Source organism: Rattus norvegicus, chromosome 17 (assembly GCF_021556685.1).
Source record: "Rattus norvegicus strain SHRSP/BbbUtx chromosome 17, alternate assembly SHRSP_T2T, whole genome shotgun sequence".
NCBI lineage: Eukaryota > Metazoa > Chordata > Mammalia > Rodentia > Muridae > Rattus > Rattus norvegicus.
Window position 1 is genome coordinate 14,011,289 of NC_141550.1, and position 16,720 is coordinate 14,028,008.

The 16,720-nt window shown below is 49.0% G+C and overlaps 1 protein-coding gene across 1 annotated transcript; it reads right to left on the reverse strand.

The window, feature by feature from the left end:
* Window positions 1-3,386: 3,386 nt before the first annotated feature.
* Window positions 3,387-8,138, reverse strand: Nxnl2 (nucleoredoxin-like 2). Its single transcript, NM_001170429.1, has 2 exons — window positions 7,837-8,138; window positions 3,387-3,975 (listed from the first exon to the last, which is right to left on the reverse strand). Exons 1-2 carry the CDS (start codon window positions 8,136-8,138, stop codon window positions 3,807-3,809), a joined length of 471 nt encoding a protein of 156 aa, NP_001163900.1. The 3' UTR covers window positions 3,387-3,806.
* Between the last annotated feature and the right edge of the window lie 8,582 nt (window positions 8,139-16,720).

Consider the following 16,720-nt stretch of genomic DNA (forward strand, 5'->3'; position numbering starts at 1 on the left):
CAAAATAAATCACATAGGAACACAGTTTTCTCCCAAAACCCAAGAGACAGCATAACATAATGACAGTATTTTTGCACCTCGCTCCAAATTTTCAGCTGAGGGACCCAGCAGGCTGACAAGATCCAAAAACGAAAGCCAGGCTTATGATGGATCATGCTTGTATCAGATTATACAAGAATGGCATTGCAGGTGCATGAGAATCACAGTCCTGAGGGCAGCCAGTAAGTGTCCATGGCAGAAGGCTGGATGCTTGAACTGTAGGCAGCCTTCTCCTACTGTTGGCAAAGAGAATGTGCTGGCACTCAGCCCGCCTTCTCCTTCTCTGTTTTAAACTTCATGTATACATCTGTTTGTATATGTGCACGTTCATGTGAGTGCATGAAGAAGTCAGAGAACAACCCTGGGTTCTGGTTCTCACCTTCTACCTGGACAGAGGACTTGTTTGACTGCCACTACCCTATGTTAATTGGCTGCAAGCTTCTAGGGACTCCCCTGTCTCTGCCATCCATCTCATTACAGGAACGCCGGGATTAAAGATGCTCACTACCGCACCCAGCTTTTTTTTTTTTTCGGAGCTGGGGACCGAACCCAGGGCCTTGCACTTCCTAGGCAAGCGCTCTACCACTGAGCTAAATCCCCAGCCCCCGAACCCAGCTTTCTGTGAGTCCCGGGGCTCTGAACTCAGGTCATTCCGGAGGACTCCTTACAATGAACTTGTGATGTCCGAGTTGAACCTCTTCCAGGACCTCTTGAATGAGACTCATGGAGGCAGTGATCGATGCAAAAGCAAGAGGAGTTTAATTCCAACATGCCAGGGTCCTCCCACTTCAAGGGGAGACGACCCTGAGCAGAGTCTAACAGGGAGTTATATACCTTGCAAACAATTGGGACAGAATCCAAACAATTAGGGCAGAACTTGCACAATGGTAACTAGGCAGGGTACTATGCACATTTGGTGGAGCGAAACAACTTTCAGATTGGACTCAGTGTACCATTCAGGACTTTCCCAAGGTGGGGGGTTTGTCGGTTGGAAGTCACGGGTAGCTTTGTGTTACAGTTTGGCTTGTAGCTGTTCCAGGAACTAAACCAGTTTTTTTCTTCCTGGAAGGGAGAGGTCCTTGTGCTCAGAGGTTTGTGATAGGAATTTTCCCACTGGCCCCAGATTGACCCCAACTCTGGTTCTTTCAATCTGACTCCCCAGTTCTCATTTTTCCCCTCCTGATTCAGTCTGAGATCCTGTGGTAGCTTGAATAAGAATGACCCCTATCTTAGTTTGGGTCACTATTGCTGTGATGAAACACAATGACCAAAAAGCGAGTTGGGGAGGAAAGGGTTTATTGGGTGAACACTGCCACATTGCAGCCCATCAATAAAGGAAGTCAGGACAGAAACCGGGACAGGGCAAGGAACCTGGAGGCAGGAGCTGATGCAGAGGCCATGGAGGGGTTCTGCTTACTGGCTTGCTCCTCAAGACTTGCTCAGCCTGCTTTCATATAGAACCCAGGACCACCAGTCCAAGGGATAGCACCACGCACAGTGGGCTGGGCCCTCTCCATCAACCACTAATTAAGAAAATGTCCTACAGGTTTGCCTACAGCCTGACCTTATGGAGGTATTTTCTTAATCGAGTTTCCTTCTCAAATGACTTTACCTTACGTCAGATTAACATAAAACTATCCATCCCAGCTCCTATAGGCTCATATATTTGAATGCTTAGTTACTGGGGAGTGACACTATTTGAAAGGATTAAAAGGATTAGAAGGTGTGATGTTATTGGAGGAAAAGCATCACCAGAGGTGATTTCTTAGGTTTCCAAAGCCTATTGATAGCCCAGAGCCCCTCTCTCTGCCTATAGATAAAGATGTATCTCTCAGCTCCAGCATCCGCCTGTGTGCCAGCATGCTACCTGCCGTGACAATAATGGGCTGAACCTCTGAAGCCAGCCTCCAGTTAATTGGCTTCTTTCATAAGGGTTGCCTTGGCCATGACATCTCTTCACAACAACAGAACAGCAGAACGGTGACTAAGGCAGACCCCATCCCACAGAACAGTGACACCCGACATTCAGGGTGAGTCTTCATGCCTCAATTTATCTAACCTAGGAACTGCCACACAGACATGCCCAGAGGTTTGTCATTCGTGTGCTTCTGGGTCCTGCCCTCCTGCCAGCATTAACCACATTGGAAAGCATTATGTAAGTTTAGAATAGTGCAAATATCATAGAACTAACCAAGCAACAGAATTGTTTGGTGCCACTATAATCTTATGGGGCCACTGTTGGAAACATAGACTGTCACCAAGGGACATGCCAGAATGCACAGCGTGACTTTATACCTTTGAAATACTAATTAATTTCTTTCTGGGCTATTGTTATACTATCAAAAATAAAAGGGGCTAGTTGGGTAAAGGGCTGGGGGGGTGGGGACTCCGACAGTCTTGTGCCTGCCACACAAGGGTGAGGACTTGTGTTCAGATCCCTGGGACCATGTAAAAGCCAGGCATGACATGTCCTCTGAAGCTCTGTCCCTGGGAGGTAGAGTCAAGGGGACATCTGGAGCTTATTGGCAGGTCACCCTGGCTGAACGAATCAATGAGCTCTAAGTGAGGGGGCCTCTCAAAATACAAAACAAAATTATAAAAGGATTTGGGGTATAGCTCAGAAATACTGTGCGTGTCCTGCATGAACAGAGCCATGGATTCAATCCTCAGCATTATGCAAACGTAAAAAGCCAAGGAGGATAGAGAAATGGCTCAGTGGTGAGGAGTGCTTGGTGCTCTTTCCGAAGACAAGAGTTCCGTTCTGAGCACACATCTGTCAGCTCGCAGTTGCCACTAACTCCAGCTCCAGAGGACCTGATGCCCTCTCTTAGCCTCCACAGGCACCTGCACACACAGACACACACACACACTGAAAAAGAAAAATCATAAAAATGGCAAAGAACCATCAGGGAAGACACTGGATATCAACCTTTGCACACACGCCCGCATGTGCACATGTATGTGTCCCCCATACAACCGTGTACACCTATAAAATGCATGCATACACAGAGGGGCAGATAGAGGGCTTGCCTAACAAGCAAGGCTATGGACTCAATCCCCAATTCCAAAAGAAAAGAGGGGAGGAGGGAGGAGGGAAGGTAATGGGAGAAAGAGAAAAAAAATGGTATTCGAAGAAGCAAAAAGGAAAAATGAGGAAAAGAAGGAGAAGGAGGGAAGGAAGGAGAGAAGAAAGAAAAGCACGAGAAAAGACAAAGGTTAGAAAAGTCTTCCAAGATGAGGCGCACAGGTATGGAACCTCCTCAGGTAAAAGAACAGCTCAAGCACGGTATTTACTGATTTGTCCTTCTGTTGGTACTTGGTTTGAAAGGAGGAAGAAAAACATCAGATCTGCTCAAACTGTGAATGTTGGTTTATTAAATTACACAGTGGACAAACTTGAGTAACAGAGATGTTTACCAAAGCATCACTAAAGTGTGATAGGTCGTCAGAAAACACATCACCTCATAGGTCAATTTTCCAGAGAAACCTGCAGGAAAGAGTATCTCGCATAGGTCTCTGGTAGCTCACTGCCCATGTGTCCTGGAGCCTAGGCACGGGTGGAGAAAGCTATAAGTAATAAAAGTTCACCCCGAAGGAGCTCTAGGACCCACAGAGGGTGGGTGTAGTTCTTCCCTGAGCTGTTTCCGCTCTCTGCCACAGCTTGGTGACTCGGCTATGACATCCCCAAACAGAGAAGAGAACCAGTTAAGCCCTCCTTGAAGGCAGGTCGCCCTGCACTTCCAGCACCTACTCTGATCCCTGCAGATTCACCCTGAGAAGTTTTGGAAAACATCAGCTGCTTCCACCCAGTTCTGAAAGCAAGCTAGTCCGCGCTCCCGGATCTGTTTCCGCCCTTTGTTGGTGATGACGGCTCCATTCTGCTTGATGACCACGACCTTGGGGATGACGGTGATGTCATACCTCTTCTTCAGCTCACTGAGGACAGAAGGGCAGAGGTTAGCATTGAGCAGGTCTGAAAGGAAAGGGAGCTGTTGGTAGGTTCTGTGCAAACGCTGCCATTTTATATAGGGATGTGAATGCAACCGCAGGGAATCCAGGATCCAGATACCAAGAGACAGCCATACTATAGAAATCTCAAGCTGAAGATACAATCAAACTCCCACGGAACTAAAAATACAGTTATCCAAAACTCAAGTAGCCTGTGGTTCCAGCCTCTCAAGAGGCTGAGGCAGAGGGATTAGTTTAACTCATATGTTTGAGACCAGCTTGAATAGCATAGGGAGACTGTAAGACATCATCTAGAAAAGACTTGGAACAAGGCAGGGCCAAAACACATCAGCTAAAAGGAGAGGTGCTCCAACACCAAGCAATGTTCCAGAAGGCAGATCAGAGGCTGGGCTGGCCTGAGGAGGGGAAAATGCCTGCTTGGCACCATGGACTCTGCCCACATCCCAGCCTATGAGGACTGGCATTGCAGTGAGGTCACTGTAAGTTCTTCAAGGGTTCTCATGGGAGTGGCAACCTGTAGCATGAACATGTATCTGCAGCTGCTTGGAGATCTGGTTCCGCCACGTATGGTAACACACGTCTATAAAGTTAGTGCTCAGGAAGGCTGAGGCAGGAGGCTTTCTTTCTAGACAGATAAATTCAGTCACAGAGAAGGGGATAAAATGGAACCCTCAACCTGAGAAAACACCTACAGAGAGCATTGGCACCCGTTCTGCAGTCATCCTCAGGCTAAGGCAGAGCCTTCTTCAAGGCCACCGCAATGGGACACCTGGGCAGAGGGGACAATACCAGCCAGACACCTGAGCCTTGTTTCAGAGACATTGGTAATAAACAACTGCCTCTCTGGGCTATGTGACACAGTATCTGTTGCTGGGTGGGAGGACAGGGCTTCACTGTAATGCACCTGCATAATTCTGAGGGCAAGGCGAGAACTCTGGGCATTCCTTCCTACAGGTGCAGACATGCCACAGCCATCTAAGGGAGCCACAAGTGATTTTCTTGGTAGTAGGAAATTTCTTCCTCTTCCTTCCTTGGAACTGAGGAACAGTAGTAAGTAGTAGAGGCCTCTGAGGGAAAGTTACATACACAACGGTCCCTTCCTGGTTCACTTCCCAGTCAGGGCCTATACGACCTTCCTGTCCTGCCTTACCCACTACAGCAGACAGCAACTTCCGGAGCACCCCCTGGATGGTTTCTGCAGTTTTTACCTGTCCCCAGTTGTGGCTCTTTTTCCTTTGGCCCATGGTCTGATTCTACAAATTTGAGCTGAGACAATGGAATCGAGGGCACAGCTCCAGCAATCCCCTCAGAATATTCTACTTCCTGGTTCGCAGGAAGGAAGTACTGGGAAGGGACAAAGATGAATAGCTAAGTTTACAACCGGAAACTCCCTTTGGGAAATGCAGAACAGACGAGTTGGGCTATCCTGTGCTCAAAGGCCCAGCTGGGCCATCCTGTGCTCAGAGGACCATTCATTCACACCTGGAGCAGAAAGGTTCTGGAATAGAAGTGAGGAGAAGGAAGGGGGAAAGATCTACATGGTCCCCAAAGTAACACCCTTCTCAAGGGAGTCAATGTACATTTGCGGTCGGTTGCTAATCACCCTGGGAAAAGACATCAGCCAGGGTACACAGGCAGACCCCAGGAGAACGGACTGTGTGCCTACACCAGCAATACACCAACAAGCTGACCTCTCACGGCCGACATCACTAGGAGCCTGGCGTGGTTAATGTTGATTGTCTGTTCGGCAGGGTCTACAATCATCTAGGAGGCAAACCCTGGAAAAGGCTGAGGAGTAGAAAGTTCGGTACCAGCTTTCCTTCATCCAGGAATGCTCCAGCTCCAGGCTGTAGACACAGAGACCCGCCTCCTCATGCTTCTGCCCTAAGGGCCAGCCTTCGAACTGTAACCAAAATAAACCCTCCCCACTTTAAGTTTCTTAAATTTTGTGCGTGCGAGAGGTGGTGTGCCCATGCGTTTCATTCGGAGACCAGAGGGATGGGACAGATGTCATAGTTATTCTCTTGAGACAGGTTCTCTTACTGAAACTAAAGCTGTCCTGTTTCAGCTAGACTGGCTGCCTGGCCGGTGAGCTCCCAGGATCGAGCTGACCCCGCCCCTTCTGGCTGACTCCGCCCCTCCATTGCTAGGGTTACATGCAGCCCTGTCTGGTTTGGGTTTTGTTTTTGTTAACTGAAGGCTGGGGATTTGAACTTAGGTCGCCATACCTGCATGCTTACTCGCTGAGCCAGCTCCCCATTCTCTCTTACGTTGCTTTTGTCAAATATTTTGTCACAGCAATAAGAAAAGCAATACATAACAGAGCCCTTTCACGGACTAGGTCTACTGCATTCTCTGTGCATCTTTTTACTTAGCCATTAACCTTCTTTCCTACCATCCTCTTGGGCAACCCAGAGCCCTAGTCTCCAGAGGGGCAGAATTCTCTGCCTAATTAGCGCCGACTGCAAAAACAAGTGTGTCTTTTAAAGCTACGTGTAATTGAGTGTGCCACGAGTCGTCACATTTTAAAGCACAGCCCTTGGAGCTGTTCTCCAGGGAGTCCTTAGGCAAAGGCTATCAGCTGTCACTTAGACTTACTATCAGTGGGATTTTCACGGTACCAGCATAAGTGAGGCCTCATACCTGCCCCAAGGCTAAGCAGCTTCCCCACCAAAGAGAATGAGTTTAGGAAAATGGGGGGAGGTGGCTCGGTCAGTAAAGACCCAAAGCACGGGGTGGGGGGGGACGGGGGACACATAAATTCAGTCCTGAAAACCACATAAAAAGCACTTGTAATCCCAGAGCTGAGGGGGCAGAGACTGATGCCCTAGGGCTCACTGGCCAGCCAGGTTAGTGAATTTACAGGACAGTGTGAGGCTCTGCCTCGAAAATACATGGTGGATGACAGCTGAGAAATAACAGCAGAGACTGTGCTCAGGTTGTCCTCTGATCTCTATTGGCATGTGCCCGCAAGTGCACACTTGTGAACATGCACATATGGACAGAGAGAGAGAGAGAGAGAGAGAGAGAGAGAGAGAGAGAGAGAGAGAGAAAGAAACTAAGTGGGCTTCTAGTGATTATGAGTCTATGGGACGTCTCAAAGTTGGCTTTGCTTCGTTTTCCAGAAAGGATTCACAGGTAGCATCGCAAATGGGTAACAAACCCAGGACCCAGAGTCAGAGGATACCCAGAAACTGGCATCTGTTGTAGAAGCGGGCAGGGCTGGGGGTGTGTGCAATGAGACCTCCATCTGGACTCTTCCATACCCTCCTCCCCCTCTTTCTAGGTTCTTCTCCTGAAACTCTTCAGCCCTGCCTGCTCTAACATCTGCCTACTCCTGTTTCCTTTACATGTATTGTGAAAGCGTCCATGTTAATGAAACGTTATAGTTAGGGAACTCCTTCGCTGTAGGTAAAAATGAAATCTCAGAGATGGCTAGCACCTGGCTCCTCCCGCTATGAGGCCCTCCCCACTTCTCTCGGGGTACCCCCAACACAGCTCTGTGGACAAGGGAGATATCCGTAGCCCCCACTTCGAATCAAGGAGCCTACAAGCTAAGGGATACCAGCCAGCACCAGGATCAGTTCCGGGGCTCCTGAGATATACGGATCCCTAATCATAAAAGGCAGAAAATGCTGGCCGACCGGAGCACCACGGGTGCTGAAACCCAGAGTCAGTGGAATTGACCTGCGTTGAGACCTGAACAGCAAAAAAGGCGGGATAGGAAGTGAAGGATCCGCGCATGAAACAGCAGCTCGGTGCAGGAGAGGTGTCCCGGAGGAGCCAGAGCGCCAACCCCGTGCTGATGACCCCCGGGTCCCCACTCACTGCCGGTAGGGGTCGTGGAAGGGCAATGCCAGCCAGGAGCCGTGCAGCTCGCGCATGAAGTCCAGCATCTCTTCGGCGCTGCGGTCCGCCGACACGAAAACCACCTCGAAGGGTGCGGGCCGCCGCGCCTCGCTCACCAGCTCCGTGTAGAAGTCGCAGAGCAGCGGCGTGAAGTCGCGGCTGGGCGCGCACCGGCCTGCGGCAAAGTACAGAGCTACCACCTTGTTCTGCAGCGCCGCCTCGGCCTCCACCAGCGTGCCCTCGCGGGTCATCAGGCGCCGCCCGCCCAGCACGTCCACCATAGCCCCGGAGCCCGGCGTGAGCAGGACGCAGTGGAGAGACGAGCCCCGGGCCGCACGGCCACCTGTCAGCAGGAAGGGAATGCGGAGCCTGGCGCTGCCCTCGGCGCCTCTCAGCCCCGCCTTCCTCTAGAGCAGCGCGCCGTGAGCCCTAGGGAGGAGGGAGCGCAGTGGCCACTCCAGCCGCAGCGATGACAGCTGGGTGCCCAACTCCAAAAGCAGAGCCACACCATCAACCTCTCCCAGCCTCTATTTTATCCTGCCTTGCCTACTCGAGACCCACTCTACCCTCCGGAGCCCCACATCTTCCACCAGAACCCTGCTCCGTTCCACCTGCGTCCCGCCCACCCGCGCCCCGGCCACCAGCATCCTGTCTCCCTCACCCGCGACCACACCCAAGATTTGTTCGGATCCACCCCCCATCACACCCCACGCGCCCAGTTCCACCCCACTTAATCCACCCCTGCCCTGTTCAGCTGACCCGAGTTCTGTTCCGCCCACCAGCCCGCTCCCCAACCCACCCAAAAGAGCCTGGTCTTGCCAAGGCTCTGCCTAGCCCACTGACCCCACTCCTCCAACCACGCCGCGCCCCTCATCCTTCCCAGGAGAATTTTCCTGCCCCAGATAAGCCTTTAAATAGCTTTCCTGGCTCCAGGTGGCCATCTCCAGCCCTCCCTCCCAACCCCAAGAAAATCACTACTTCATTGAGCCTTTACGGTGGATTCCCCTCGGAAGCTGTTGTATCCCCTTAGAGCCTCTGAAAAGGGGCGAGGAAAGTAAAGGGCAGTTCTGCCTTTAGTCAGAATAGGCCGGCCGGCTGTGGGGAGCCAGGGCTCTTGTGTTCCGGATGTATACCTCCACCGCCCAGATCCTGGAATTCTGGAAGAAAATTGAGGGCAGGTCTCAAGGTTGCATGAGGAGAGCCAGAGTGTTAAAGATGCGCAGGCGCTGTGAAGGTCCAGAAGTTTTTACAGTAAAAAAGGTTCAGCTCCCTGCCACGTTGGAGCTTGTGGGTCAGCGTGTACCGGCACACCCCAAACCTTAAAGATCTAGATAAATAACTCTCAAGAGCAGCGTTTTAAAAATTAAAGAGTGGGAGCTGGAAAGATGGCTCAGGGTCATTAAGAGCGCTGGCTGGTGGCTTTTGCCGAGGACCTGTGTTTTGTCAGCATCCTCAGGGTGGCTTACAAAACTTGCACAACTCCAGTTTTAAGGGATCACACGGGCACCAGGCATACATGTAGTGCAACGTGGGCAGAGTATTCATACACACAAGGTAAAAATAAATAAAAATATTGCAAAGAGGTTTTAGGAAATTATTAAAAAATTAGAGGCGGTGGAGAAAACCAGCATGTGGGATCCCAGATCCTGCCACTTTGGTGCGCTGGTTGTTTGGAATTGAAAGCACTTGGCCATCAGCAAAAGGGGGAGAGGTTTTTCTCTGTGCTTCCTCGTTGTGGCCTCAGGGTAGGTTTGCGGAGAGAACTAAACTACCGTCAATAAAGATTCTAGAGTTTCGTCCACCAGGGGAAATGGACTTTCAGGAGTCCCAGACAAACTGCTGGAGCCTTCATCTCGTGTATCCCTCCAAGGACCTGTTCATCTCCAGTAATCGGGCTACACCCGCCTTTCCCCTGTGGGGGTGGACTAAGCCCTCGGCTCTGTCACATTCACCATAGTTAGTCATTCTTCTATCCCCGCATCAAGTTAGAGTGTGTTTTCCCCCTATGCACCTGCCAAATGTTAGCTTATTCAACAGACACTATGGAATGTCGGTCCGGTCTAATTTTAGAAGCCTTCAGCTGCCATCCGGTCCTGCAGAGTCAACCTATCATCTGCAGGGGTGTTGGGATTCCACATTGCCTGGGTGCCCCAACTTGACTGGTTCCCCTCTCAGAGCTTCAGTGGACTCTGTAGAGACATGGGGGGATCATGGCTTTCAATGTAGAACTTCAGGGGCCAGCAGGCTGACTCTGTGGTTTAAGACATTGGTGGTTAAGTTCTAAGCCTGACCACCCGAGTTCCGTCCCCTGATCTCAGTGGAAGGTGCAATCTAAAGGCTACCCTCCTGCCTCGATATGTGAACCACAGCACTTAAAACGGTCAGAGCTTCAAGCAAAGCTTCAATTTTATTGATGAAGAAGGACAAACACACTTGAACAAAGCCAAGTGCAGGCACGAGAACAGGAGCCAACAGTTGTTGATGTGATGTAACATTCGGTGTTACAATGTGACAATGTTCTCCACTTACCAAGGCTGGGGGAACGTGTGAAAAGCGTTGTTGGCCTTATTTCCTTGTTGTAAGATGTTGGGTTTTTTCAACAACAGGATTATTCTGAAAGGATTATTTCAGAATTATTTGTTGTACAGGTGCCGTAGAAGCTAGAAGAGGAGCACTGGCTTCCCTGAAGCTGGAGTTAGAGGCAGTTGTGAGCCTCGTGATGTGTGACGTGGGCTCTTCGAAAGGAACTCAAATCCATTGCAAGAGCAGGAAGGCCTCTTCACACAGGCTGAGCCCACACGCTTTGGTTTTTTGTTTTTTGTTTTGTTTGTTTGTTTGTTTTGTTGTTGTTGTTCCGCTTGTTTTTGTTTTTTTTCCTATAGGTAAAATTATAAGGTGATTCACAGACAGGCTCATATCTGAGGAGAAGGTTCGGTTAACTATAAACCTTGAACCAAAACAACTTTTAAAAATCAAAGTAACTTTGCTCTTCAAGGTCGCAGAAAGACCCAGGCATGTTTTGATGGTGAGCATGGTTCACTGGATGGATTAATGCTGTGATATTTTCAGTGAGGGAGTGTCCTTTCTGTGTGGGTGAGTCTCCAGAGAGCTGGGTCAAAACTCTTGACTCAGCCAGACACAGGTGGTGAGGGTATGGGATTTGTCCTTTTCCACACCGGCTTAGCTGTTTCCTGTCTTTCTATCTGGACTAATCTCCAGATTGCTTTCTGATCCAGAGCAGGACAATGGAGTGGGGCTAGGAACATTGCTCAGTTGATTGAGTGCCTGCCTAATATGCACAAGGTCCCGGTTCATCCCAGCTCCTTACAAACCAGGTGCAGTGGCATGTACCTTGTGTTCCCAGCACTTGGGAGGGAGAATCAGTTCAAAGCCATTCTCCACTTTGTATGAGGCCAGCCTGGGCTACTTAAGATCACTTTTTCTTTTTCTTTTTTTTCTTTTTTTTAGATTGATTTATTTATTATATATAAGTACAATGTAGCTATCTTCAGATACCAGAAGAGGGCATCAGATCCCATTACAGATGGTTGTGAGCCACCATGTGGTTGCTGGGAATTGAACTCAGGACCTCTGGAAGAGCAGTCAGTGCTCTTAACTACTGAGCCATCTCTCCAGCCCTTAAGATCACTTTTTAAAAAATGAAGGACAGGGTGGGGGAGGTATTTTGAACATTGTGTGAAAGAGTCAGAGGGAGGAGGAAAGCAACTTAATATTCAGTGGCCAGAGGGGTCCAGTTGTGAGGTGAGAGACTCCTTGGTAATGGAGTCTTCACATCTCAGCACCGAATAAGACGGAAAGAGCTGGAGGCTTTCTCCTGCTGGCTCAGCCTGTCTGGTGTGTTGGTCAAGTGGGTTTAGCCAGGGAAGACAATGGGATGGAGGCACCGTACTGTGATGGCTCACGACCATTTTGGGAAGAGGAAAGGCATAGACAACTGGAAGGGGCTGAGAGGAGTCACAAGCAGCTTATATTGCGTGTGCAGAGGCCTGACTTGAGATAAAGCTCCAGCATGAGAGGGTGGGCCGGAGAGCGGAGTAGACATGAACCAAAGCAGAAGCTTCCCTTGTTTTACAGTTCAGATTTTTTTTTTTTTTTTTTTTTTGGTTCTTTTTTTTCGGAGCTGGGGACTGAACCCAGGGCCTTGCGCTTCCTAGGTAAGCGCTCTACCACTGAGCTAAATCCCCAGCCCCAGAAGCTTCCCTCATGTGCAGTGGAGAGGCAGGTACTGCAAGCAAAGGAGTCCTCTGGAGTATTGGGGTCCTAAAGAGACAGACTCACCCCATTCCCCCACTCCAGGACATCTGCCTTGGCCTGGGCCAGTGTGAGTTTGTGTGTGGGGAGCTATAAGCAGCGCCTTCGAGTGTGCCCAGAGAGCTGGACAGTTGAGATAGAGTCCCAACTTCTCAAGGTCATTGCTGACCACCCCAAGGCAGCCAGTCTTCAAAGGAACCTCCCCGGGTGCCTCCCAACCTCCACCCCCGCCCCGACTACACACTGGTAGCACCTGCCCCCTATCCTACCCTCGCAACTAAGGTGGGAGCAAGAATGAGGACAAATCAGTTCACTCTAGACTTCAGCTAATCTTAGCGTGCCCTGCAGGATCACAGGCATGGGCTTTAATGATGGCCCGAGCAGCCTCCCTCTCTAGGATCCTCTCCGCTCATCCTGCCACCTACCATGGCCATGGGAGGCTCAGTTCCACAAGCAGCTGGTGACAGCGTAGCCAGCAATCGAGGAGCTCCCCCCCCCATCCCACCCCGGCGGCGGCAGGTTTGGAGGAGAAGAGATTAACTCAAGTTCCACTTGCTCGTGGGCAGATACAAGTTACCGGGGAGTCTTGGTTTTGGTCTTCCCAGGTAGACGCCATTCTCGCAGCAACAAGGACTCTGTTTGGATGCAGCTGGAAGGTCGCTGGGTGTTCGGCAAAAACGTCTCAGATTTCTGACCGGAAACCACAGGGCTCGTGGGGCGCTCTGCTCTTCCCCCATCATTTTCATCTTCATCCGGCGCGTTTGGGGAGTGAGGTGAAACAGAAGCAGTGAAAACAGACCGGAGTTTAAGGAGTGACTTAGTGTATCCACTGTGTTTATAAACCGATCCCACTGAGACTCGGCGACGCGCGCAGCTAGAGTGTTTGCTTAGCTCGGGCAGTGCTCCGGGTTCCATCCCCAGAACTGTGATAAATATTGCTCTGAGCTTTAGAAGCCCTTTCTAATTTTCTTTTCAAGTTGTATACAGGGCCTGCCTAAACCGGACTCAGAGAAGAATCCTGCTAAGCGTCACCCATCTCCCATTGCTATCTGATTCCTTTGACCTGCCTTCAGCAAAAATGCCATTAAGTGGGCTCAGCAAGAAACCCCTCCCCCCAGAAAATGTGTGTGCACACAGTAGTGACCCACTTATCTCTGGAGGGCTACTTATGAATATACAAATATAATTATTGAATTTTTATCTGATTAGCAAACAAATTAGACACCAGGGTACAGACAGCACACTGGATTTCCTGGCTTTAAATATTCACTTTTGAGTTATTTCCCTGTATGGATAGGGTGTGTGTGCCCAGGAGTTGACAACGTGAGGCCTTCGTGACTGGGATACACACACGAATAATCACATACTGTGCTGAGAAGCTAATGCCGATGGTGAGCCATTAAGAGGGCAGAAACTTAATCAGATCAGGGCTGGGGAGGGGACAGAGGGGTGACTTAAGATGGAGAATGCCATTAGAATGTAGCCTCGTGATGAATCCAAGTGGCTGCTTAAGAAAGGGAGAGAGGGTGGATATGGCCAAAGACCAGAAGGCACATAAAATGAAAAAGGTCACGAGAGCCATTATTGTGGACAAGAAACATTCCATCACAGATTTACCCAGAGGCTTGTCCCAGAGAAGAATCCTGGTACAATGTGCGCACGCGCACGCACACACACACACACACACACACACACACACACACACACACACACATGAGCACACACACACACACATACGAGCACACACACACACACACACACACACACACACACACACACACCCATAGCCCTTGGTGCCCCTAGCTAGCAGCCTTGGTCAGAAGTCCCGTCTGTCCTTGTATTCTGACTTAGCCCTTCTCCTTCACTGCTGCTGGTCATTGAAGAGTTTGTCAGTGCCACCTTCAGATTCCAGCTCTATTCCTCTTTATCACTTATCAAAGGCCATGGCACCTTGGCGTCTCTCTAGCTGCCACACAGACTCTTTTCTTTGAGGGCTGGGGTGTAGCTCAGTTAGCTGACTAGTGGGGTGCTTGCCAAGTAGTACCCATGAGGCCCTGGGTTCAACCTCCAGCACCATGCAAACCAGGAGTACTAGTACAATTCTGTATTCCTAGCATGTGGGAGGTGGGGGAGAGGATCAGAACTTCAAGACTTTTGGCTACATAGAGAGTTCGAAGTCAGCCCATGACACATGGAACTCTGTCTTAAAACCATGAGGAAGGAGTTTCATTAAAAACGTGTGTAAGGTCTTCATGGCTATCAAGTCAGTTCCTCATTTGTCATTAGAGCCTACTTTTTTAGGATTCCAGCATACAGTGAAGACCAGCTGAGACGTCCAGGCTGTATACTGAGCCTCTATTGGATTCTTGGATCTTTTGTTCACAGCCAGGCATTATTTGATTAACTGGACTGTAAATAATTCTAGTAAATACTTTTATATAGATAGAAAAATTCATTCTGAGTTCTGTTACTCTAGAAAACCATGACTAATACAGACATGCTACCATATATTGTTTTTTTCTTTATTATTATATATGAGTACACTGTAGCCGTCTTCAGACACCAGAAGAGGACATCAGATCTCATTACAGATGGTTGTGAGCCACCATGTGGTTGCTGGGATTTGAACTCAGGACCTCTGGAAGAGCAGTCAGTGCTCCTAACCACTGAGCCATCTCTCCAGCCCGTTTCTCCATGTTCTTAAAGACAACCTGTATAATTTAAGTGCGTCTTGGATTACTCAGATCTGGGCTCTAGCTACTTTACATTGAGCTACATTTTGCTATAGATTACAAAGCTCCCGCTGTCTGACTTCTTCAGACTCACCAAAAAGAAATCTCTCTAGATATAATAGAGTAGCACACACATGCACACACACACCCCTCTACATAATTAAAGATGCATCTTTAAAAAAAAAAGTCACAGGAGAACATTGAAACCGCAAAGCACTTTACTGGATAAGGGCTTGTGTTTTCCACTAATACTGTGATCCAAGTCAGCCATGTGCATGGGCAGAACAGCACACACAGGCCTTTCTGTGGCTCCCTCAGGTGTGGTCAGCAGGGTATCCATTCTTTCAGAATGGTGCCTCAGTCCCCCATATAAGAGTAACAATGCCCTGGGGACTGTCGGGAAGGAAAGGAGTGGGGAGTGGACAAGAAAACTGCAAGAGGAAGACTAGGGTTGAAATGTTCTGTGTACAGGTATGGAAATGCCATAATAAACCCATTATTATGTATAACTGATGTATGCTAATAAAGACATTAGGGGTTGGGGATTTAGCTCAGTGGTAGAGCGCTTGCCTAGGAAGCACAAGGCCCTGGGTTCAGTCCCCAGCTCCGAAAAAAAGAACCAAAAAAAAAAAAAAAAGGACATTAAAAAGGAGGACCCTTTACCTGGTGCAGTCCTCTTGACTTTCTTTTTATTCTGATTTTCTGTTTATTTATTTGGGAGGAGGTGAACGTCAAAGGACAATTGGCCGGAGTCAGTTGCCTCCTACTATGTGGGTCCCAGGATTAACTCGGGTCATAGGCTTGGCAACAGGGCCCCCACTCGCTGAACCACCTTCTCCTTCCTGACTTTAACTGCTGCTGCCATCATTAGTATAGGAAAAAGTCAAAAAAAGCTTTTCAGAGACAGCTGCCTGAATCTGACATTTCTAAGCCTCAAAATCCAAGTAAGTCGTGACCTATCCTCTAATGATCACCTCAGACAGTTTTCCAATGTGTGTGTGATTAAGTCCTTGTAGAAGGAATCTCTTATGTCTGTTCAGAAGCTTCACCTGTCAAATAAAGCTGATTGGCCAATGACAGGAAATAGAAGGCGGGACAGCTGGTAGGGAGACTGGAGTCTAGGAGAGCCAAGCAAGGAGAAGGAACCAGGGAGAACAGAAGATGGGAGCTGAGCCGAGGTAACCAGCCACGTGGTAGAAAATAGATTAGAATAAATGGGATATTAAGTTATGATCTAATCGGGGAACCAAACAAAGCTTATAGCCAAGGTGTTTGTATTTATTTTGAGTCGTTATTACGGGAGCCTGGGGCCGGGAGGAAAAACTGGATTTTTATAAGTCTTTGCTGATAGACTATGACCCCATAGAGGTGGCAGACAGATTTTGTAAATACTACTAACATATTTTCCTCCTTTCTCCTGCTTAGGCTCACCTTGCTAAAATAGAAGCCATGCTGGAGAAAGAGCTGGTAGGACCTAAATCAAGTCAGTGGCACCGAACTCCTGTTAACTAATCACTGGATGACTCTCGGACAAACGCCACAGCACAGGCAGATGCACTGTGCCATGACGTTACCGTGGCCACGATACCACAAACACGTCACTGACACATGAATACTTTGTGCGCTGCAGTATGACTGAGTAGCCAGTGACTGTCCAACACGCAACTGAGTTGCCAGCTAAACTAGCCACTGTTTTGAAGTGAGTCTTTTCTTGAATTGCAACTGGTATGTGAAGTACGCAGTTAGTTAGCCTTAGGTATTTAGTAGACATTATCTCAGGGATGAATACACTGGGCCCATCAATCCAAGAAAAACAAATGATGTTACTTGTTGTCTGTGATCCCATGGCACCCCTCAAA